Raw genomic sequence first — 22845 nt, 5'->3', positions numbered from 1 at the left:
ACAGAGAGAAACTGTCCCCTCCCTGGAAAACACAAAAAAAAAACAAAAAAACTCAATCTTGCATTCCTAGCGTCAATCGCACTTGGTCATGGCACATAATTATTTTTGTATGCTACTAGATTTGTTTTCATACTACGGCAACCACTATTAATTACTAAAAACTGCACAGATGATCTGAACATTGTACAAAAACTTAAGCACAATGCTTCTACAGAAGGCTTTGCTTTCAGGTTAAAATAAGGCATATTTACAATTAGTAATACAAGAACTATTATATTCTAGTAATTCTTGTATAAGCATGAAGCCACTACAGATATTCCTGAAATGAACTCACACCTTGACTTGCACATAGTAATAACAGAAAAAGGCACTGGGAATCCCCAATAGCCACTTGATAAGAAAGGAATCTGAGTCAAATTCTTAGACATCAGTTTAAAGTCTAGAAGACAAAGTAACCTTTAAAAGAAAAAGACCTAACATCAGCTGGGCACAGTGGTTCACTAATCCCAGCACTTTGGGAGGCCAAGGCGGGCAGATCACAAGCTCAGGAGTTCGAGACCAGTCTGGCCAATATGGCGAAACCTCATCTCTACTAAAAATACAAAAATTAGCTGGGTATGGTAGTGGGCGCCTATAGTCCCAGCTACTCGGGAGGCTGAGGCAGGAGAATTGCTTGAACCCGAGAGGCGGAAGTTGCAATAAGCCAAGATGACGCCACTGTACTCTAGCTTGGGCGACAGAGCAAGACTTCATCTCAAAAAAAAAAAAAAAAAAAAAGAAAGAAAGAAAAAGACCTAACATCATCTAAAACAAAACCATGCAAACAACTTTTCCACGATTTTCTCAATGAAAAGATTTCTTACCAGTGTTCTCTCTGATTTTCGAACAAATGGAAATTTTTCCACCAGTATCGGCATAAGAAACCACGGTGTCCTATTTTTAAAAAATTAAATCAATCCATGTTAACTTTACTTTCTAGAAAAGTAATACTACCATTCTAAAAGCAAATACGGATAGATACAGGAGGCAAACAAGAACCCCTACCTCAAAGAACTGGAACTTTATTTTTTTTTGAGACGGAGTTTTGCTCTTGTTGCCCAGGCTGGAGTGCAGTGGCGCAATCTCAGCTCACTGCAACCTCCGCCTCCCGGGTTCAAGCTATTCTCCCGCCTCAGCCTCCCAAGCAGCTGGGATTACAGGCATGCGCCACCATGCCCGGCAAATTTTGCATTTTCAGTAGAGACGGGGTTTCTCCATGTTGGTCAGCCTGATCTCAAACTCCCAACCTCAGGTGATCCGCCCGCCTCAGCCTCCCAAAGTGCTGGGATTACAGGCGTGAGCCACCACGCCCGGCCAGAACTGGAACTTACATTGTATAGCTTCTGAGAAAATCTATAACGACTTAGAGAAAATAGGCTTCCGTTACCTCTGATACCGACAGCAAATCAAAGAGGGAGCTTTTTGCTGACATTTCTCACTACACATGTATATTATTTTTAAAAGAAGAAAAAATTATCAAGTTGGATTGTTTCAAGTTAACATATAATCAACGGACAGAGGGAACTAGAAGTCCACCCTTCCAAAAGAAACCCACAAACCTGAAAAGCTTTTCTTAGAAGTGCAATTTTTATTCATATGGCATGACACAAACACACACAGGGGTTTCTCACTGAAAATGTTTGGATAGTGTATCTGTTGAAGATAAAAGCAAAATTCCAACCACCATACAAAATTGGGGGAGAATCTGCATACAAACTTTGAAAAACAATCAAAGATAATAAATAGAAAATGGAAATGCCACTTTTTGTAGAATGTAAAGTTTCCTCAAGTGGATACAAAAAAAAAAACATGCAATGTAAGACTCAAGCTTTAATGCTATTAACATTTTATAATTTTTACTAATTGATTACAATTTTCTTGAGAATTGAACATTCAAAATAAGGAAAAGTATACTCACGATGGGACATATCTTGCTATTATTTGCAAGGCTCTGTGACATGTGTCAAAATTTGCAGGAAGATCTGCAAGGAGAAAAGTTGAGAGTATGAGCATCAAAACAAAACCGAAGGGCGACACACTTGAAGCTAAAAATACATGTTGGCCGGGTGCAGTAGCTCACGCCTGTAATCCCAGCACTTTGGGAGGCTAAGGCGGGTGGATCACCTGAGGTCAGGAGTTCGAGACCAGCCTGACCAACATGGTGAAACCCCATCTCTACTGAAAATACATAAATTAGCCAGGCATGGTGGTACACGCCTGTAGTTCCATCTACTCAGGAGGCTGAAACAGAAGAATCACTTGAACCCGGGAGGTAAAGGCTGCAGTGAGCCAAGATCATATCACTGTACTCCAACAGGCAAGACTTTGTCTCAAAAAAAAAAAAGTGACATACTTGAAGCTAAAAACTTACATGCTAACCAAAACGGAATAATTTATCACAGAAATAATAATTTCAAGATTTTTTTCTCCACAACCATCAATGAAAACTAAATGGACTAATTATATAAATAATGCATTCATTGCATATCAATGCTAAATACAACAAAAACGTTTTATCAAAGGTTGTCATTTGTTGCAGTCTACTTATTAGAATAGGTGCCAGGTGTTCTGTGCTTTACTTTTTTTTTTTTTTTTTAAAGAGACAGTGTCTTGCCATCTTGTCCGGGCAGGGCTTGAACTCCTGGCTCAAGCAATCCACCCACCTAACCCTCCCAGGCAGCTGTGACTAAAGACACACACCACCCTGCCTAGTTCTACTTTAAGCCTTTTTTAAGAAAATATTTGAAAAAAATGGTTTTTTTGTAGAGACAAAGTCTCACTATGTTGCCCAGGCTGGTCTCAAACTCTTGGCCTCAAATGATCCTCCTGTCTTGGCCACCCAAAGTGCTGGGATTATGAGTGTAAGCTACTGTGACCAGGCTTTAAACCTTTTTACACTTACTATCATCTTCATCCTCAGAATCTGAAACATCTATATCACCTTCCTTAATGATCACTCGGGCTTTTGAGAGAAACAGAAAATATGTTATTCTGTCATTGATCTAGACAATAAACAGCTACACAAAAAAGTTACTGACGTAGACAATGAATAGCTATATAAAAAAGTTATTTTTCCATAATCCAAAGTTACCCCAATGATTAATTAAAAGCACAATCTGAAAAAAAGTAAAGCAACTATAGTTTTTTAAACAGCTAAACATTCCTAGATGAGTTCTAAGGCTTCACCAGGAGTTCAATAAAGCAAATTACAATTCATAAAACTCACAGCAACAAATGAATCTAGACACCTCCATAGGGGTCATTACGGGGAACATATGTCTACCAGTCCTGGTGCCAATATGCATCTGGAATCTTCCATGGTAGCAGTATCTCTCATATACAACGGGAAGGTGGTATTTTAATAAAGAAGTAATAAAAAAACAAAAACAAAAGAAAATTCCAAGCAAGCAAAGAGTAATGACTTACGAGGCACAAAATGGGAAGCAATCATGCTGAGACATGGTCTGAGGAAAACAGTCTGTGCTGATACAAGATTACCAAGAAAAGCCAAATACTCTTCCACTACTGTTTGACTTCTATTCAACCAAGGCAATCTCTAAAATTGGGAAAGAAGATAAAAGCAGCATGTTATTAATAAAATATATACTATTACAAAGTTCTGAATTACATACTAGACAGTGAAATAAACGGTGAACTTACCAATATAATACTGATAAGCTGCTCAAAGTCTTTTGTCAAGTACATGATAGAAGAACGGAATTCCAGCAGCCAGTTGATGATCTGGTCATCCTTAAGTTAAACAAAGAAGAGTACTTTCAAAATCACAAATCCTCTAAGATAACAGAAATTTACAGCTATCTTATATCAATCATCTATCAAGAATAGGTGGGGGGGAAAGGTCACAAACTTGGAAGGAAATGAAAACTGGGTATCAAAACACAAAAATATGTCACAATAAACTTTCCTGTTTTAAAAAAGCAATCTAGTAACTCTAAAATGTAGGAAAAAGACTTAAATGCAATACTTCAGCCTGATCACTTCTGTTTGCCCTGAAAACACAAAATCACCTCAAATGTTGACACCTGGGACTTTTAAAAATTGCAGAAATCTAGCAGATTCAAGTATCAGAAGATCACAAAGGAACAATAGCTACCTCTACTTCCTCTATATTCAAGCTGACCAGAAAGCATGCTGATAAAACTCAGTCTAGGCTGATCAATTGGGGTCATGAATAAACATAACTTTTCTAAACCAAACCTGTGGCTGAGTTTAAATATATTATGATATGTTTGTTCTGTATAAATGATAATCCCATTCCTCCATGAAATATTTTTCAGGCAATCAAATTACTGTTCACAATAATTGTTAGTGACATGAGAAGAACTGCTAAATTTGAAATGCAATGTATAAAATACAGTGTCAATTATATAAAATATTACTATATTAATTATATTCATGCATACATACATACACACATTAAGAGAAAGCCCCTAATTTGTGGAAGGGTTAGACATATAAATAAAAGCAACACAAGGTCATACCTACAGGAATATTCATAGAGAGTTATCATTTAGTGAGAACACACCATATGCCAGGCACAGTGTCTGACACTCTACATACATATCTTCTTCTAATCCTAAAAACTCTGCAAGATGTTTAGTTATTCCCATTTTGCTGTTCAGGAAGCTGAGACTAAGAAAGATTAATAAGCAATCTGCCCAACCAAGAAGCCAGTAAAGCAGAAGGTCCAAACCTGTCTGTCTCAGTCAAGGTTATCCTCCATCCACTGTCCCACACGCCTCCCCATATGTGCAGAAGGAGCTGTCACCTTTTCCCCACCTTAATTCAGCTACTGAGTGCTTACTATGCCATATCCATGTGACAAACTCCCACAGATCAACCATTTTCTGATGAAATCCCAAGTAGCCTGGCAGTAAAATAAAGTAAAACCACAACACATTTGTACTATGGTAATTTCATAACGTCCACAACTGTTAAGGATAACATTAATGGTAACTCACTAAGGCCAAAGGCACGTAGAAAACAAAACAAGCTAAGTTAGTATGCAAATTAAAAAAAATCTATCCCATCTCTTTTCCACTAAAAAAGACTGCAACAAAACTACAAGGATAACATTTAAACTGTACCATTTTTAAAAGTAAATCAGGTCGGGCGTGGTGGCTCACGCCTGTAATCCCAACACTTTGGGAGGCCAAGGTGGGTGGATCACCTGAGGTTGAGAGTTCAAGACCAGCCTAACCAACGTGGCGAAACCTTGTCTCTACTAAAAATACAAAATCAGCCGGGTGTGGTGGTGCATACCCGTAATCCCAGCTACTAGGGAGGCTGAGGCAGGAGAATCGCTTGAACCCCGGAGGCGGAGATTGCAGTGAGCCAAGATCATGCCATTGCACTCCAGCCTGGGCAACAAGAGCAAAACTCCGTCTCGAAAAGGGAAAAAAAAAAGTAAATCAGTCGCAGGCTTTGATGCGTTAGTACTGAACTATTATTATTTCTACTAGCAGCCAGGAACAGTGGCTCATGCCTGTAATCCCAGCACTTTTGGGAGGCCAAGGCAGGAGGAGACTGCTTGAGCCCAGGAATTTGAGACCAGCCTGGGCAACACAGGGAGACCTTGTCTCTAGAAAAATTAGCCTGGCATGGTAGCACATGCCTGTGGTCCCAGGTGCTCGGGAGCCTGAGGTGGGAAGACTGCCTGAGCCTGGGAGGTTGAGGCTGCAGTGAGCCATGATCGGGCCTGTTACACTCCAGCCTGGGTGACAGAGCACGACCCTGTCTCAAGATGAAAAAAGTTCTACTTGCAACACTCCACACAACTAGTGCAATTCTTGGTATGTTCAAATACCAGGAATGAGAACTGCTGATACAAAATACAGTGGAACACCAAGAAAATGTCCCTTTGTATCCGGGAAAGAAGGCAGGGGTCAGGAAAAGCTTTAAAGAGAAAGTGATGCTTCAGCAGTCTTTAAACAGTAACACAGTTGAGTCTTTTCTGGAAGTTCTACTTCTTACAGAAGGAAAAGTACGTTTTCAAAAAACTGAAAGACGTTCAGTATGGCTAGCATGTATAGTGAGCAAGCTAACAGATAATAAATCTGGGGAACAAAGAAGCACCAAATAGACCATGGAGGGCCTTGTAAACCAGGTCTGTAATTAGAGAGATCTGGAAGTGTGGGAAACGGACTCAATGAAGGAGCAACCATGTGCTTAGAGAACCAGGGAAAGCTCCATTAAAGACGACACTTCAGCTCAGTTTAAAGGGTGAGCAGGAACTTTTTAAACTACAGTAATAACAACAGTAAACACTAATATAGCACTTACTGTAGCCAAGTACTGCTCCAAGACTTTAACATACAGTAACTCATGTCATCCTTACTCCATGAAGTAGGTACTACTACTGATTCCCATTTTACAGATGAGGACACTGAAACAGAAGCACAGCAACTTGTCCCTGGTCACACAGCTGGCAAGAAGGGAGGCAATGTAACTATAGCCGGTGCTCAAATAGGTAGCAAATGAAGTACATACAGGGACCTCCTCCAGCCAGGAAAAAAAGGGACAGGCAAAGGCATAAAGATGCGAAGTGGCAAATTCCAGGAATAAAGTATCTAGCAAGAGGAAACATAAAAAAGGTGCAGGCCACACTGATTTTCATTTTCCATAGGCATGAAGTTTTTTAGTAGGGGAATGACATGCCTAGACATGTGCTTTCCAGAGATAATTTAGGCTACACTGTTGAGGTTAAATGGTGGTTGTGGGGGCCACACAGGTATGAGATAGAGGAGGACTGGGAAAACATAGAGACCCGCTAAAGAGGTTACCAGAATCCATACAAGAGAGAACCAACAAAACAGAAAGGCTTGAAAGATTTTTTTCCCCCTAAGGACTTGATCAGTGAATGGATTTGAGGGGTACTAAAGACCCCAAGGTTCCTAGCTCAATAATGAGGGAAGTAATGAACAGTTAAGCACATAAAGAAGTGTGCAGAAGTGGTGGGTGTGAGAGAAAGGTTAAGAGTTTATTTATTTATTTATTTATTTATTTATTTATTTATTTTGAGACGGAGTCTTGCTCTGTCGCCCAGGCTGGAGTGCAGTGATGCGATCTCGGCTCACTGCAAGCTCTGTCTCCCGGGTTCATGTCATCCTCCTGCCTCAGCCTCCCGAGTAGCTGGGACTACAGGTGCCCGCCACCATGCCCAGCTAATTTTTTTGTATTTTTATTAGAGACAGGGCTTCACCGTGTTAGCCAGGATGGTCTTGATCTCCTGACCTCATGATCCTCCCGCCTCAGCCTCCCAAAGTGCTAGAATTACAGGCGCAAGCCACCGCACCCAGCCAAGAGTTTATTTTAAGACGTGCTAAGTTTGGAACACCTATGATGATTCTGGGTAAATGCATCTAACAGACAGTTAAGAAACAAGTCTAGGCCGGGTGCAGTGGCTCACGCCTATAATCCCAGCACTTTGGGAGGCTGAGGCGGGTGGATCACTTGAGGTCAGGAGTTTGAGACCAGCCCGGCGAGCATGATGAAATCCCAAATCTACTGAAAAAACAAAAAAATTAGTTGGGCGTGGTGGCATAGCTACTCAGGAGGCTGAGGAGAGAGGATGGCTTGAACCCAGGAGGCAGAGGTTGCAGTGAGCCAAGATCATCCCACTACACTACAGACTAGGTTACAGAGCAAGACTCTGGTCTGCCCCTGCCCCCAAAAATGAAAATGAAGCAAGTCTGGAGCCCACAAGAGCAATCTTGGCTACAGACACAAATATATTAGGACACAGGTAGATTTCAAAGCCATCAAGGGAGATGAAGAGATCACACAGAAGAATCTACAGAGTGAGGAAAGAGTCGAGTTTTGAAGCCCAATCAACAACAAATTTAAGATCCAAGAACCTAGAGAGAGAGATTAGAGATTAAAGGATCCAAGACAGGAGGATCAGAAACACTGTTTTATTTATTTATTTTGAGGCGGAGTCTCACTCTGTCACCCAGCCTGGAGTGCAGTGGCGCGATCTCGGCTCACTGCAAGCTCTGCCTCCCAGGTTCACGCCATTCTGCTGCATCAGCCTCCCAAGTAGCTGGGACTACAGGCGCCCGCCACCACACCCGGCTAATTTTTTCGTATGTTTAGTAGAGACGTGGTTTCACTGTTAGCCAGGATGGTCTTGATCTCCTTGATCTCATGATCCACCCACCTCAGCCTCCCAAAGTGCTGGGATTACAGGCGTGAGCCACCGCGCCCGGCCCAGAAACACTGTTCTAAGAAGTGGGTGGCCAACAGTGTCGGCTGATAGAAGGCTTAAAAAAATAAGTCCACTGAGGCTGGGCTCAGTGGCTCACACTTGTAATCCCAGCACTTTGGGAGGCCGAGGCGGGCAGGTCACCTGAGGTCAGGAGTTTGAGACTTGCCTGGCCAACATGGTGAAACCCTGTCTCTACTAATAATAAAAAATTAACTAGGCATGGTGGCCGGTGCCTGTAATCCCAGCTATTTGGGAGGCTGAGGCAGGAGAACTGCCTGAACCCAGGAGGCAAAAGTTGCAGTGAGCCCAGATCGCACCACTGCACTCCAGCCTAGGCCACAGGAGTGAGACTTTGTCTCAAAAAAAGTCCACTGAAATCAGCATTTAAAACAATGGGTAACCTGTCAGGGTAATTACTGTGTCCGGAATTCGTGGGTTCTTGGTCTCGCTGACTTCAAGAATGAAGCTGCAGACCAACGCGGAAAGTGTTACACTCCTTAAAGGCTGCGCATCTGGAGGTGTTCCTTCTGATGTTTGGGGTTTCTTCCTTCTGGTGGGTTCGTGGTCTCCCTGGCTTCAGAAGTGAAGCTGCAGACCTTTGCAGTGAAGGCAGTGTGGACCCAAAGAGTGAGCAGCAGCAAGATTTATTGTAAAGAGTGAAAGAACAAACCATCCACAGTGGGGAAGCTGACCCCAGTGGGTTGCCACTGGCCCTCGGGCAGCCCGCTTTTATTCCCTTATCTGACCCCACCCACATCCTGCTGATTGGTCCATTTTACAGAGAGCTGATTCATCCGTTTTGACAGAGTGCTGATTGGTGCATTTACAATACCTTTACCTAGACAAAGATTGCTAGGCAGAAAAGTTCTCCAAGTCCTCACTAGATCAGGTAGACACAGAGTACTGATTGGTGTATTTACAAACCTTAAGCAAGATACAGGGTACTGATTGGTGTATTTACAATCCCTTAGCTAGACATAAAGGTTCTCCAAGTCCCCACTAGACTCAGGAGCCCAGCTGGCTTCACCTACTGAATCCTGTGCCAGGGCCGCAGGCAGAGCAGCCCTCCAGTCCAGCACCACACCTGCACTCCTCAGCCCTTGGGCAGTCGATGGGACCAGGGGCCACTGAGCAGGGGGCGGAGCCCATCAGGGAGGCTTGGGCTGCGCAGGAGTCCACCGTGGGGGGAGGGGGGCTCGGGCATGGTGGGCTGTAGGTCTCCAGCCCTGCCACGCGGGGAGGCAGCTGAGGCCCTGCGAGAATTCGAGTGCAGCACCAACGGGCCGGCACTGCTGGAGGACCCGGCGCACCCTTCGCAGCTGCTAGCCTGGATGCTAAGCCTCTCAGGGCCTGCCGCTCCAAGTGTGGGGGCCAGCCTAGACGAGCCCATGCCCACTCGGAACTCGCGCTGGCCCACGAGTGCCAGCAAGCGCTGCACGCAGCCCGGTTTCCCGCCTGCGCCTCTCCCTCCACACCTCCCCGCAAGCAGAAGGAGCCGGCTCCAGCCTTGGCCAGCCCAGAGAGGGGCTCCCACAGTGCAGCGGCGGGCTGAAGGGCTCCTCAAGCGGCCAGAGTGGGCGCCGAGGTCAAGGAGGCACCAAGAGCGAGTGAGGGCTGCGAGGGCTGCCAGCACGCTGTCACCTCTCATTACTACAGTGATAAGAACAGTGGACTTAAATGTGAGTGAGAAATGATACAGCGAAGTCAGCTGGAACAAAACCAACAGATGACAATTACTGCCCTTATTCTGAGTCAGAGACTGTTCTAAGTGCTTCTTGCATATTAGCTCATTGAATCCTTGTTAAATATTTCCATGTTTAGAGCCAGGCACAGTGGTATGCACCTATAGTCCCAGTTTCTTAGGAAGTTGAAGAGAAAGGATCATTTGAGGCCAGGAATTCAAGGCTGTAGTGTGCTATGATCACACCTGTGAATAGCCGGGGCAACACAGCAAGATCTCATCTCTTAAAAAACAACACTCCATATTTTTGAAATCTCTATTGTTTTCTTGGTTTTACACAGTGAAAAAGAGGTAGAGAGGTTAAAACAATTTGCTCAAGGTCATGCACTGGATAATAAAATTGGAATTTTATTCCAGGCAATCTAACTACTGTTGCCATGGTAATAAACCATTCTCTTCAAAATTGGGCAGTAAAGGAAGAATGGTGAAACAAAATGTATCAAGGTTTTACTACATGATAGGTATATCTCGAACTTGGAAATGCTGAATCAGTGGTTGTTTTTTGGTTTGTTTTAGCTTTAAAGAGACAAGAGAGTTGGACGCAGCACGGAGGAAAGAGGTAGTAATCTAATAGAAAGGAAGCATTAGAACAGGGTTTCCCAGCCTTGACACTGTTGCCATTTGGGGCTGGATCACTCTTGGTTATAGGAGGTTGCCCTGTGCACTATGAGATGTTTAGCAGTATCTCTTGTCATTCACCCACTAGATGCCAGTAGCACCCCTTCCTCCCAACTGTGACAAACAAAAATATCTGCAGCCATTACCAAATGTCTCCTAGGGTGTAAAACTGTCCCTGGTTGAGAACCACCAGATTAAAGTAAGGGAGGACCATGGAGAGAGCAAGTTCTAGAGGACAGAATGGGAGCCAAAGAACAAACTATGTCTGTATAAAGTGGCAATAATTTTGCTAATGATCAAACACAAAATTAATTACCTTTATGTCTGGATCTAACAGCTGGTTCTTCAACAACTCGAAGTCATTTGTTTCACCCTTAACAAGAAGGGGAAAGAATTAAGTTATGCTTTTGTTTCCTGTTTAGTAGCAACAGCAAGACTTTTAGCCATACCTTAACATCAGATGAAATTATAAAAGGAACACTAACTTTCACATGTCAATTGCGGATTATAAAATCATGACTACAAAAATTTAAACACTCATGTTAGTGCAGGCAGAGGGCTTGGAAAAAGGAAAATGATAAACTACATTTGGCTATACTTCTGTATTGACATTTGAATGTAACAGTTGATACTCCTGCGAATTCTCAAAAAGCATGAGGGAAAAAAACAGCTAGCTATAATGATCTATTCAGGAGGATCTAAAAAAGTATTCACTCAAATATGGATACAAATGGATATTACATATAAACATACGGTTACTTAACATTTTCCCTCTACTCCTGAGATATAGTAGAAATGCTTCTGAACTACCACAGAAACAAAAATCTCTAGTCAGATGATGGTTTACTGTCCCAAAGTAATGCTTAGGTAAGTTCCTCAAAAAATAAAATGCTGTAGGCCAGGCACGGTGGCTCACACTTGTAATCCCAGCACTTTGGGAGGCCGAGGTGGGCGAATCACAAGGTCAGGAGTTTGAGACCAGCCTGGCCAACATGCCGAAACCCCATCTCTACTAAAAAAATTAAAAAATTAGCCAGGTGTGGTGGTGCGTGTCTGTAACCCCAGCTATTCAGGAGACTGAGGCAGGGGAATTGCTTGAACCTGGGAGGTGGAGGATGCTGTGAGCCGAGATCACGCCACTGCACTTCAGCCTGGCCGACAGAGTGAGACTCCGGCTCAAAAAATTAAAAAAAATAAAAATAAATAAGTAAATAAAACTCTGTAATTGTTTTTAATTCTAGCACTTCCTAAAGCTAAAAGATGCTTTGTAAATAAAGCATATGAAGAGGTGAAACCTCAGTAAAGACATTATTACTCTCTCATTATTACCTGTGAAACGGGCCAAGGTGGGGGAAAAAAGGACACTATTACTCTAAGTTTGCACTGACGGCATCATGATATTATTAAATATTTGGTTTCAACTGGTATCTTAATTAAGCTTGCTATTTCTATTGGTCTTCAGTATAACAGCAATAGTTGTATTCTGACCTGACCAAAAGCAAACCTCATACATTATCTCCTCTTACCTTTTTATACTTCAGCAAGACTTCTGTCACAGTTCCACCAAACCGAACAGTTTTTCTTGGGGGAGAATTGAAAAAATCATTCTCTAATGCACGCATATTTGAAATCCTGTGGAACCAAAATTAACAAGCTATTAAGTTCATGAAAATATTAAAAATTATAATAGCCAACATTTATTGAACCAACATCATTCAGTGGGACTATTGTTAAGGCCTCTTTACTGGTCTCCCTGCTTCCACTCCTAACCAACAATCCCTCCTTTGCTCAGCAACCGAAAACTGTCTTCCCACTGCACTTATAGTAAAAATTCAAATCTCTCAGTGTGGTATTTAAGATCCTACATTAATCTGGCCCCTGCCTACCTCTCTCACCTCATCTCTAACACCTTGTTTTACTGCAGCCATAATGTCTTTTCTGCTCTTCGACATGCCAAGCTGGTTCTCATTTCACTTACTGTTCACTCTATCGGAAATACTCTTTTCCCAAATCTCCACGTGGCTGGATTTTTTTTTTTTTTTTTTTTTTTTTGAGACGTGTCTTGCTCTGCTGCCCAGGCTGGAGTGCAGTGGTGTGATCTTCGCTTAACTGCAACCTCCATCTCCCGGGTTCAAACAATTCTCCTGCCTCAGCCTCCTGAGTAGCTGGGATTACAGGCACCCGCCACCACGCTTGGCTAATTTTTGTATTTTTAGTAGAGATGGGGTTTTGGCATATTGGCCAGGCTGATCTCCATCTCCTGACTTCAGGTGATCCGCCCACCTCGGCATCCAAAAAGTGCTGGGATTACAGGCGTGACCAACTACTCCCGGCCTAGATTTTTGTCTTCATTCAAGTGGAAGCTCAAATGTCAGATGTCTTCCCCACGAGAAATCTCAAGTACTCCTTCTCTCCCTTCTCCCTCCCGGATTACCCTGTCATATAACTGAAATCATCGTAATTTATTAGCCTGTGTACTGCCTTTCCCCCCTAGGCTGTAAGCTCTGCAGAAAGCAGGGACATTAGTGTCTTTGGATAAACCACTGTCCCCAGTGTTTAAGACAGTAAGCAGGAGCTCGATAAATATTATAAATCATATTATGCTAATTGTTTTACAAGGTCTGCTTCACTTACACAGAGTAAATTCATGAAAAAACATAGCATCCTAATGACTCTGAAAGTTAAACGCCAAGTGTGCTATGGGGGTTAGGGATTTAAAAGTGGAGCAAAATAAAGACTGTTAAACAAATACGTGTGTCGAAACAAATTTCAAACAAAAAAGATGTAATATTCAATTTGCCATGAGTGAAAACATTCGGCTGATAAACCAAATAGCCCAGGGAATCCCTTCCAAATTTGGACGAAGAAGCGGGAAGGAAGAGGAGTCAAGGCGCAGAAGGCAGTACCGAGGCCTGGGAAATCACGAAGAAACACAGTCGGGAAAGGGAGCCTCCAGAACAGAGAATATACTCACTTTTCCAGGCCCCACCCATGTCTATTACCCAGTTAGGAGGAATGAGCTCATTCCCGCGAACATGAGATGACCCGTGCTCTTGCCCCGTGCTCTTACCACACGCCATTAGCTTTATCCCAGACCCTTTCAATCCGCTCCCCTAAGCGCAGTCCTGAGCTTTGGTCTCGGACGCGCAGAAGGAAGCGGCCTGAATCTTACCCAGTCCTCGACGCGCCCAGCGTCTTGACTGCAGAGGCCGAAGCAGCCGCATCTCCCGGCAACCGCGTGTGAAGCAGCGGTGCCGCCATTGGGCCGAACAAACACGACCGCTGCGCCTCAGGCCGGATGCCCTGCTCCTTCCAGCCACAACCCTCTGTCCCGGAAGTTGCGCTTGCCGGCGCAACCTTCAGCCAATCAGGGACCCCGCGTGGGGAAAGCGTGTCCTCTCCGCGAGCTAGAGCGCCGCCAAACCCCGCCCGTCATTTTACTTGGACCACTTGTTCCACCCAGCGCCAATGCGCGAGTAAGAAGAGGCAGGAAGGTCCTGCTCCATCCAGGCCCAAGAATCCCAAAGAAAGGGTGGAAATACCCTGGATGTGCTAAGCTGTGGCCGGGTACACTCGAGTGTTAACTTTTTGGAGTCAAAGCCTCCCTCAGTTAAATCAAAGAAACTGAAGCACTGTGATTGACCCAGATCCTCACGGAGGAAAGGGGACTTGAACCCGGCTGACCCAGGAGCCTGGGCTCTGTACTCAATGCAACATTCTTACAGACCACCAAGGTAACGTTATCCTCACGTAAACGAGCTCGACGAAGTGACCTACCCCAGAGCCTCAAGGCTGTGATGATGCTGGAATGAGAAACAGCAGGAGAGTTTCCAAGAGGTGTTACCCCCTTGACTTTTTTTTTTTTCTTTCGAGACCTAGTCTTGCCCTGTTGCCCAGGCTGGAGTGCAGTGGCGTGATCTCAGCTTACTGCAACCTTCGTCTCTGTTGCCCAGGTGGAGTGCAGTGGCGTGATCTCAGCTCACTGCAACCTCTGCCTCCTGGGTTCAAGCAATTCTTGTGTCTCAGCCTCCCAAATAGCTGGGATTACAGGCGCATGCCACCACACTCGGCTAATTTTTGTATTTTTAGTAGAGACGGGATTGCACTATGTTGGCCAAACTGGTCTGGAACTCCTGACCTCAGGTCGTCCACCCACCTCGACCTCCCAAAGTTCTGGGATTACAAGCGTGAGCCACCGTGCCTGGCCAAACTTAAATTTTTAAAAGAGGAACAGGAGTCAGCCAGACCAACAAAAGAGCGACTGGTGTTCCAAGCATAGGAAACAGGAAACGGCAGAGGCCAAAACCTCAGGACTGTGGGGGATGTAGAGGGAGAGCAGAGGCTGCCCCTACCCTCAGGGAGGGGAAAAGGTTGCAACTTTGGAAACTGTACAGGCCTATCAAAAATACAAAAATATCCAGGCTGGGTGACACGGTGAAACCCCATCTCTACAAAAAATTTTAAAAATAAAAATAATAAAAATTATCTGGGTGTGGTGGCACACACCTGTAGTCCCAGCTACTCAGGAGGCTAAGGATTGCTTGAGCCGGGGAAATAGCATCACTGCACTCCCACTTGGGCAACAGAGTGAGACCCTGTCTCGAAATAAATAAATAAATTTTTAAAAATGCATATGTATGGGCCAAGCACAGTGGCTCACGCCTGTTATCCCAACACTTTGGGAGGCTAAGGCAGGTGGATCACCTGAGGCCAGGAGTTTGAGACCAGCCTGGCCATGACGAAACCCTGTCTCTACTAAAAATACAAAATTAGCTGGGCGTGGTGGTGGTGTCTGTAATCCCAGCTACTTGGTAGGCTGAGGCAGGAGAATCGCTTGAACCTGGGAGGCAGAGGTTGCAGTGAGCCAAGATCATGCCATTGTACTCCAGCCTGGGCAACAAGAGCGAAACTGTGTCTCAAAAATAAAAATAAAAAAGTGTGTGTGTGTGTGTGTGTTTATATGTATCTCTCTCCAGGAGTTCAAGACCAGCCTGGGCAACATAAGATGGTGCATACCTGTAGTCCCAGCTACTTGGAAACTGAAGCGAGAGGATTGCTTGAACCCTGGAGGTCATGGCTGCAGTGAGCTGTGATTGCACCACTGCACTCCAGCCTGGGCGACAGAGCTAGACCCTATTTCACAAAATAAAATACAGCAATTTGGTGTTTTTTTGTTTGTTTGTTTTTTTGAGACACAGTCTCACTCTGTCACGCAGGCTGGAGTACAGTGTCGTGATCTCGGCTCACTGCAACCTCTGCTTCCCAGGTTCCAGTGATTCTTGTGCCTCAGCCTTCCCAGTAGCTAGGAGTACAGGCACGCGCCACCATGCCCAGCTAATTTTTGTATGTATTTTTAGTAGAGATGAGGTTTCACCATGTTGGCTAGGCTGGTCTCGAATTCTTGACCTCAAGTGATCCGCCTGCCTTGGCATCCCAAAGTGCTGGGATTACAGGCATGAGCCACCACACCTCGCCAGCAATTTGTTAAACATAAACCATAGCTCTGTTTTGCAACACTGTAAAATCAGTAACTGTCTTTCCTGAGTCTCTGTTTGGTCCTTACTGAGTTCCTTGGGAATGTTGGACAGGAATCATCTGTGTCTCAAGGACAGAGGAAATAATTGCACACTAGCTCACAAGGATACTTCACGATAGCTGTTTAAATGAGAATCTCTTCTTCACTTCCAAGGCAAAGCAAAGCAAAAACAAAAAACAACAATAGCAAAACAACAATTTGACAATTATCTGGTTTGGTCTGAGAGAGGATCTCATTGTCTCGCCCAAGTTAGAGTGCAATGACGCGATCGCAGCTCACTGCAGCCATGACAGCTCGCAGCTCAGGCTCCTACAGCTTAAGCAATCCTCTCATCTCAGCCTCCCAAACCCACACCACCAAGCCCAGCTAATTTTTTGTATTTTTGATATATATGAGGTCACACTTTGTTGCCCAGGCTGGTCTCGAACTCCTGGCCTAAGTAATCCTCCCGCCTTGGCTCCCCAAAGTGTGTCTCCCCACCTATACCTCCATTCTTTCACTTAAAAAAAGTCTGAGTCTGGGTGCGGTGGCTCACGCCTGTAATGCCAGAGCTTTGGGAGGCTGAGGCAAGAGGATAACTTGAAGCCAGGAGTTTGAGACCAGCCCAGGCAACACAGCCAGACTCCGTCTCTACAAACAATACTTTTTAAAAAGTTACTCAGGCATGGTGACACGTGCTTGTAGTTCTAATTATTTGGGAGACAGAGGTGGGAGAATCGCTTGAGCCCGGGAGTTGGAGGCTGCAGTGAGCCATGACTGCATCATGACACTCTTTGGCCTGGGTGAGAAAGCAAAATCTCATCTCTTAAAAAAAAAAAAAAAAAAAAAGGAAAAAAAAGTTTGACATGTACAAAAGAATATGTTAATGTAAGTTATAAGAATATAATGAGGCCGGGTGCAGTGGCTCAAGCCTGTAATCCCAGCACTTTGGGAGGCCGAGACGGGTGGATCACGAGGTCAGGAGATCGAGACCGTCCTGGCTAACACGGTGAAACCCCGTCTCTACTAAAAAATACAAAAAACTAGCCGGGCGATGTGGCGGACGCCTGTAGTCCCAGCTACTCGGAAGGCTGAGGCAGGAGAATGGCGTGAACCCGGGAGGCAGAGCTTGCAGTGAGCTGAGATCCGGCCACTGCACTGCAGCCTGGGCGACAGAGCGAGACTCCATCTCAAAAAAAAAAAAAAAAAAAAAGAATATAATGAATACCTGTGAACATATCACCCAATTTAAGAAGCCGAACATTAACTAGAACAATTGACGCTTACTGTGTGCTGCTCTCGGATTCCACCTTCTACCCGCTTTCCTCCCAAAAGTAGTCACCATCATGATTTTTAAAAGTCGTTTTAGTTTTCTTTGTATAATTCCCATATTTATACTTCTAAACAATGCACTATATTTGCTTTTTTTGTCTTTGCATTTTATAAAGTTACCTCCATGCTGTATTATACTGCTGTTTGTTTTCAACATCATGCTTTTTTTTTTTTTTTCTGAGATGGAGTCTCCCTCTGTTGCCCAGGCTGGAGTACAGTGGCACGATTTCTGCTCACTGCAACCTCTGCCTTCCAGGTTCAAGTGATTATCCTGCCTCAGCTTCCCGAGTAGCTGGGATTACAGATGCCCACCACCACCCCGAGCTAATTTTTTTGTATTTTTGGTAGAGACAGGGTTGTTGGCCAGGGTGGTCTCAAACTCCTGACTTCAGGAGATCCACCTGCCTCGGCCTCCCAAAGTGCTGGTATTACAGGCGTGAGCCACTGAGGCTGGCCAACATTATGGTCCTGGATGTTGAAATCCATCCCTGTTGTACACAGTTGTGGTTTCTTTTCGTGTTTTGTTTTTGTTTTTGTTTTGAAACGGAGTTTCGCTCTTGTTGCCCAGGCTGGAATGCAATGGCCTGATCTTGGCTCACCACAACCTCCGCCTCCTGGGTTGAAGCAATTCTCCTGCCTCAGCCTCCTGAGTAGCTGGGATTACAGGCATGTGCCAAGATGCCTAGCTAATTTTATATTTTTAGTACAGATGGGGCTTCTTCATATTGATCAGGCTGGTCTCGAACTCCCGACCTCAGGTGATCCGCCCGCCTCGGCCTCCCAAAGTGCTGGGATTACAGGTGTGAGCCACCGCGCCCGGCCGGTTTATTTTATTTGCCACAGAGCATTTCATTATAGGAATGTACCATGACTTATCTATTTTCCTATCATAAACATTTAAATTATTTCCTTTCTCCCTCCATTATGTAAATCACTACTGTGATAGCCCTTTTTCATTTTTCTTTTTCTTTTTTTTTTTTTTTTAAGACAGAGTTTTGCTCTTGTTGCACAGGCTGGAGTGCAGTGGTGCAGTCTTGGCTCACTGCAACCTCTGCCTCCTGGGTTCAAAGGATTCTCCTGCCTCAGCCTCCCAAGTAACTGGGATTACAGGCATCTGCCACCACGCCCAGCTAATTTTTGTATTTTTAGTAGAGACAGGGTTTCGCTATGTTGGCCAGGCTAGTCGCGAACTCCTGACCTCAGGTGATCCTCCCACGCTGGCCTTCCAAAGTGCTGGGATTACAAGTGTGAGCCTTGTAGTCAGTAATTACAAGTGTGAGCCACCAGTAATTTTTTTTTTTTTTTTTGATAGAGACAAGGTCTCACTATATTGCCCAGGCTGGTCTCTAACTCCTGGGCTCAAGCCATCCTCCCACTTCAGCCTCCCAAGGTGCTGAGATTATAGGCGTGAACCACCGTGACCAGCCTGAATATTCTTGTATAGTGTCCTGATGCATGTGTACAAGCGTTTTTCTAGGATGGAATTGTTGGGTTGGAGGAGGCACAAAAAGCTTTTGGGAAAGGAGAAAGGAACAAATTGGATATCTACAATTTTTTTTCTTTTTTTTTTTTTTTTTTTTTTTTGAGACAGAGTCTCACTCTGTTGCCCACGCTGCAGTACAGTGGCACAATCTCAGCTCACTGCAACCTCTGCCTCCGGGTTCAAGCGATTCTCCTGCCTCAGCCTCCTGAGTAGTTGGGATTACAGGCGCCCGCCACCACACCTGGCTAATTTTTGTATTTTTAGTAGAGACGGGGTTTCTTCATGTTGCCCAAGCTAGTCTCCAATGCCTGACCGCAGGTGATCCACCTGCCTCGACCTCCTAAAATGCTGGGATTACAGGTATGAGCCATCATGTCTGGCTACTATTAGTTTTTCTATTTAGAAATCGTTCATCTGGATCCTCCCTACCTTTCAGCCATATGCAATACATTTGTTGAGCATAAAGAGTGACCTTCTTGGCCAGGCGTGGTGGCTGACACCTGTAATCCCAGCACTTTTGGAGGCCAAGGTGGGTGGATCACCTGAGGTTGGGAGTTCGAGACCAGTCTGACCAACATGGAGAAACCCTGTCTCTACTAAAAATACAAAATTAGCCTGGCATGGTGGCGCATGCCTGTAATCCCAGCTACTCGGGAGGCTGAGGCAGGAGAATCACTTGAACCTGGGAGGCAGAGGTTGCAGTGAGCTGAGATCGCACCATTGCACTCCAGCCTATAGGGCATCAAAACTTCCTCTCAAAAAAAAAAAGCGACCTTCTTCTCCACAGCAAAGAGTCACTGGAAGTTGTTTGATGCAGTATGACCTCATCTCTCTAGGCAGTGTTGATTGGGTTACAGGAGGGCACCAAGAAGCTTTCCAAAGGCTGTGCCTATGTACACTTCCAGCAATATCTTCTTAAGCTTGAGTGCAGCTCCTTATTTTACCAAAGCACAGCTAAGACTAAGGCTGCCAAGTTTTTTAAAAGATTTAAAGGAAACTCTGAGCATAATACAAGAAAAATACTGGCTGGGCCCAGTGGTTCATGCCTGTCATCCCTGCACTTTGGGAGGCTGAGGCGGGTGGATCGCTTGAGATCAGGAGTTCAAGACCAGCCTGGCCAACATGGTGAAACTCCTTCTCTACTAAAAATACAAAAAATTAGCCGGGTGTGGTGGCAGGTGCCTGTAATCACAGCTACTCGGGAGGGTGAGGCTGGAGAATCGCTTGAAACCAGGAGGTGGAGGTTGCAGTGAGCCAAGATCGCAACACTGCACTCCAGCCTGGGCAACAGAGCAAGACTTGGTCTCAAAAAAACAAAAAACAAAAAAAAAAAAAAGGAGAAAAAGAAAACCTTGAAACTAAATAAACTAAATAGCATAATTTCCTGTTGGAGTTCTTTGGTCATGTCCATTCTTTGTGGAGCCTCTATTCAGTCAAATTGTCCTGTGGGCAAACTCACCTTGCCAGGATAAAAGCCTCCTTTTCCAGTCTTGCCTTCCCCAGAGAAAATAAGGGGGGGTGGGGGAAGAGACAAAGAAAATTAAGACCCTCCCCCTCCAAAAACAGAAATGACAAAAACAAGCAAGGATTAACATGCTATCTGCAAAGTCACCACCCTGCCCAGTGTGGCCTTTCACTTCACTGAGTAATATATTGTTTGTAATATAACAACATAAAGAGCTTCTTCATTCCAGAACGAAATTTTGCTTTACTGTCATCATATACCCAGAAGACCCATTAAATTGTGTTTTCAAAAGAGCAGCCTTTCCATAGAGATAAATTTTACAACTACCCTAGAGTAGTTCTGTTGGCCAAAGCCTCTTAGCTTGCTAGTGAAAGAAACGAAGTCAAGCCAGCTTAAGCAGAAAAGGAGAATTTGTTCTAAGGATACAAAGATATAGTAAGGTACCAAAAAAAAAAAAAAAATGTATCATTGGCCAATTTAGATAAGGTGCCGTCCTGTAATGTAATCAACACTGGTAGAGAGATGAGGTGACAGTATGCCAAATGGCTTTTGAATTAAGAACCACTGGTATAAACAAATCAGTTGGGAGTCGTGGCACATGCCTGCAGTCCCAGCTATTTGGGAGGCTGAGGCAGGAGAATTGCTTGCGCCCAGGAGTTTGAGACCAGCCTAGCCAGAATCTCTGCCTAGCCTAGGCAGATCTCTACAGAAAAATACAAAAATTAGCCATGAGTGTTGGTGTGCACCTGTAGTCCCGGCTACTCAGGAGGCTGAGGCGTGAGGATCAATTGAGCCCAGGAGGTCCAGACTGCAGTGAGCTATGATCTCACCACCGCATCCTGCAACAGGGACCCCATCTAAATAATTAATTAATTAACGGAAGAAAGAAATAAATCCTAGCTTTGTCATTTACTCTCTTGCTTTGGGCAATTGCCTTATGTTTCCAGAACTTCAATTTCCTGATCTACAAAATGGGAATAACGTTTTGAGCTATTTTAGAGCTATTGTAAGGATCAGAGCACATAAGCACATAAGCACAAACCACAAAATATGTCACAGTGTACAGGACAGAGCAGGTTCTCTGTAAATGACAATATTTGCCCATTTATTTTTCTGTAAATATGAGATATACTGGGATACTTGATGTGGTTACGATCAGGTGGAAACTGACCTATGAGGTAGATAGACAGATAGGTACAGACTTTATCTGTTCGTGTGGCTATAAGAAAGTACCAGAGACTGGGTTATTTATAAAAAATGGAAATTTTGGCCAGGCATGGTGGCTCACGCCTTTAATCCCAGCGTGCTGGGAGGCCAGGGCAGGCGGATCATGTAAGCTCAGGAGTTCGAGAGCAGCCTGGGCAACATGGAGAAACCCTGTCTCTGCAACTCTACAAACACACACACACACACACACACACACACCCAAAAAAAAAAAGCTGGGTGTAATGGTGCATACCTGTAGTCCCAGTTACTCAGGAGGCTGAGGTGGGAGACTCACTTGAACCCAGGAGGCAGAGGTTGCAGTGAGCCGAGATCGTGCCACTGCACTCCACCCTAGGTGACAGAGACCCTATCTCAAACAAACAAACAAAAAAACAAAAAAAAAACAGAAATTTCTTTCTCACAGTTCTGGAGCCTGGGAAGTCCAAGATTAAGTTGCCACCAGGTTGGTATCTGGTGAGGGCATGGTGGCCATTTCCTATAAGGCACCTCGCTACTATGTCCTCCCGGGGGGACCAGTGCTGGGTCCTCAAGTGACACAGGGATGTAAGGGCAATGAAAGGACCTAGCTCGTTCCTGCCAACCTTTTTATGAGGTCACTAATCCCATGCCCTCATGACTTAATGACGTCCCACCTCTTAATACTACCAGACTGATGGTTAAGTCTTAACATGTGAATCTTGGGGAACATATTCAGACCACAGCAGATATATTGTAGAAAAGAATAGTCCATAAATTGCCCAGCAGTAACACTTCGCATATTTTGCTTCTTATTACTTGAAGTATACTTAGTTTCATACGGCTTTTTAAACTTTCTAAAAACTGCAGCAAGTGCTTGATTATTTAGGGCTTGTTTATCTAGTAACAGACTATTTAGTCCATTAATTTTGTGCTGTACGACAGGAAAGAGAGAGAAAGAAAATGACTTCTGCAGAGACTGAATCATCTTTATGTCCTCTATAGTAGTTGGTACTTAGTGGCTATTAAATAAACAATAGGCTGGGCGAGATGGCTCATGCCTGTAATCCCAGTACTTTGGGAGGCTGAAGCAGGTAGATTGCTTGAGCTCGGGAGTTCAAGACCAGCCTGGGCAACATGGTAAAACCCTGTCTCTACAAAAACTATAAAAAGTAGCGGGGTGTGGTGGCATGTGCCTGTAGACCCAGCTACTTGGAAGGCTGAAGTGGGAGGATCGCTTGAG

General features: G+C 44.4%; 1 protein-coding gene across 2 annotated transcripts in view; it reads right to left on the bottom strand.

The window, feature by feature from the left end:
- RRN3 (RRN3 homolog, RNA polymerase I transcription factor) overlaps nucleotides 1–13959 on the bottom strand; it is a 36530-nt gene extending 22571 nt beyond the window's left edge. Inside the window, exons 1-8 of one of the 2 annotated variants that reach the window (XM_007986365.3) lie at nucleotides 13798–13959; nucleotides 12152–12257; nucleotides 10942–10998; nucleotides 3700–3789; nucleotides 3466–3595; nucleotides 2942–3001; nucleotides 1958–2021; nucleotides 864–933 (exon numbers count right to left, since the gene is read on the bottom strand). In XM_007986365.3, the coding sequence (XP_007984556.2) occupies nucleotides 864–933; nucleotides 1958–2021; nucleotides 2942–3001; nucleotides 3466–3595; nucleotides 3700–3789; nucleotides 10942–10998; nucleotides 12152–12257; nucleotides 13798–13886 (666 nt within the window). In that variant the 5' untranslated portion in view covers nucleotides 13887–13959. The remainder of the gene's footprint in view (nucleotides 1–863; nucleotides 934–1957; nucleotides 2022–2941; nucleotides 3002–3465; nucleotides 3596–3699; nucleotides 3790–10941; nucleotides 10999–12151; nucleotides 12258–13797) is intronic. The other variant, XM_073015185.1, reaches the window with a different exon arrangement.
- Between the last annotated feature and the right edge of the window lie 8886 nt (nucleotides 13960–22845).

Source organism: Chlorocebus sabaeus, chromosome 5 (assembly GCF_047675955.1).
Source record: "Chlorocebus sabaeus isolate Y175 chromosome 5, mChlSab1.0.hap1, whole genome shotgun sequence".
NCBI classification, from domain to species: Eukaryota; Metazoa; Chordata; class Mammalia; order Primates; family Cercopithecidae; genus Chlorocebus; species Chlorocebus sabaeus.
This window is presented reverse-complemented; position numbering and strand designations above follow the sequence as displayed.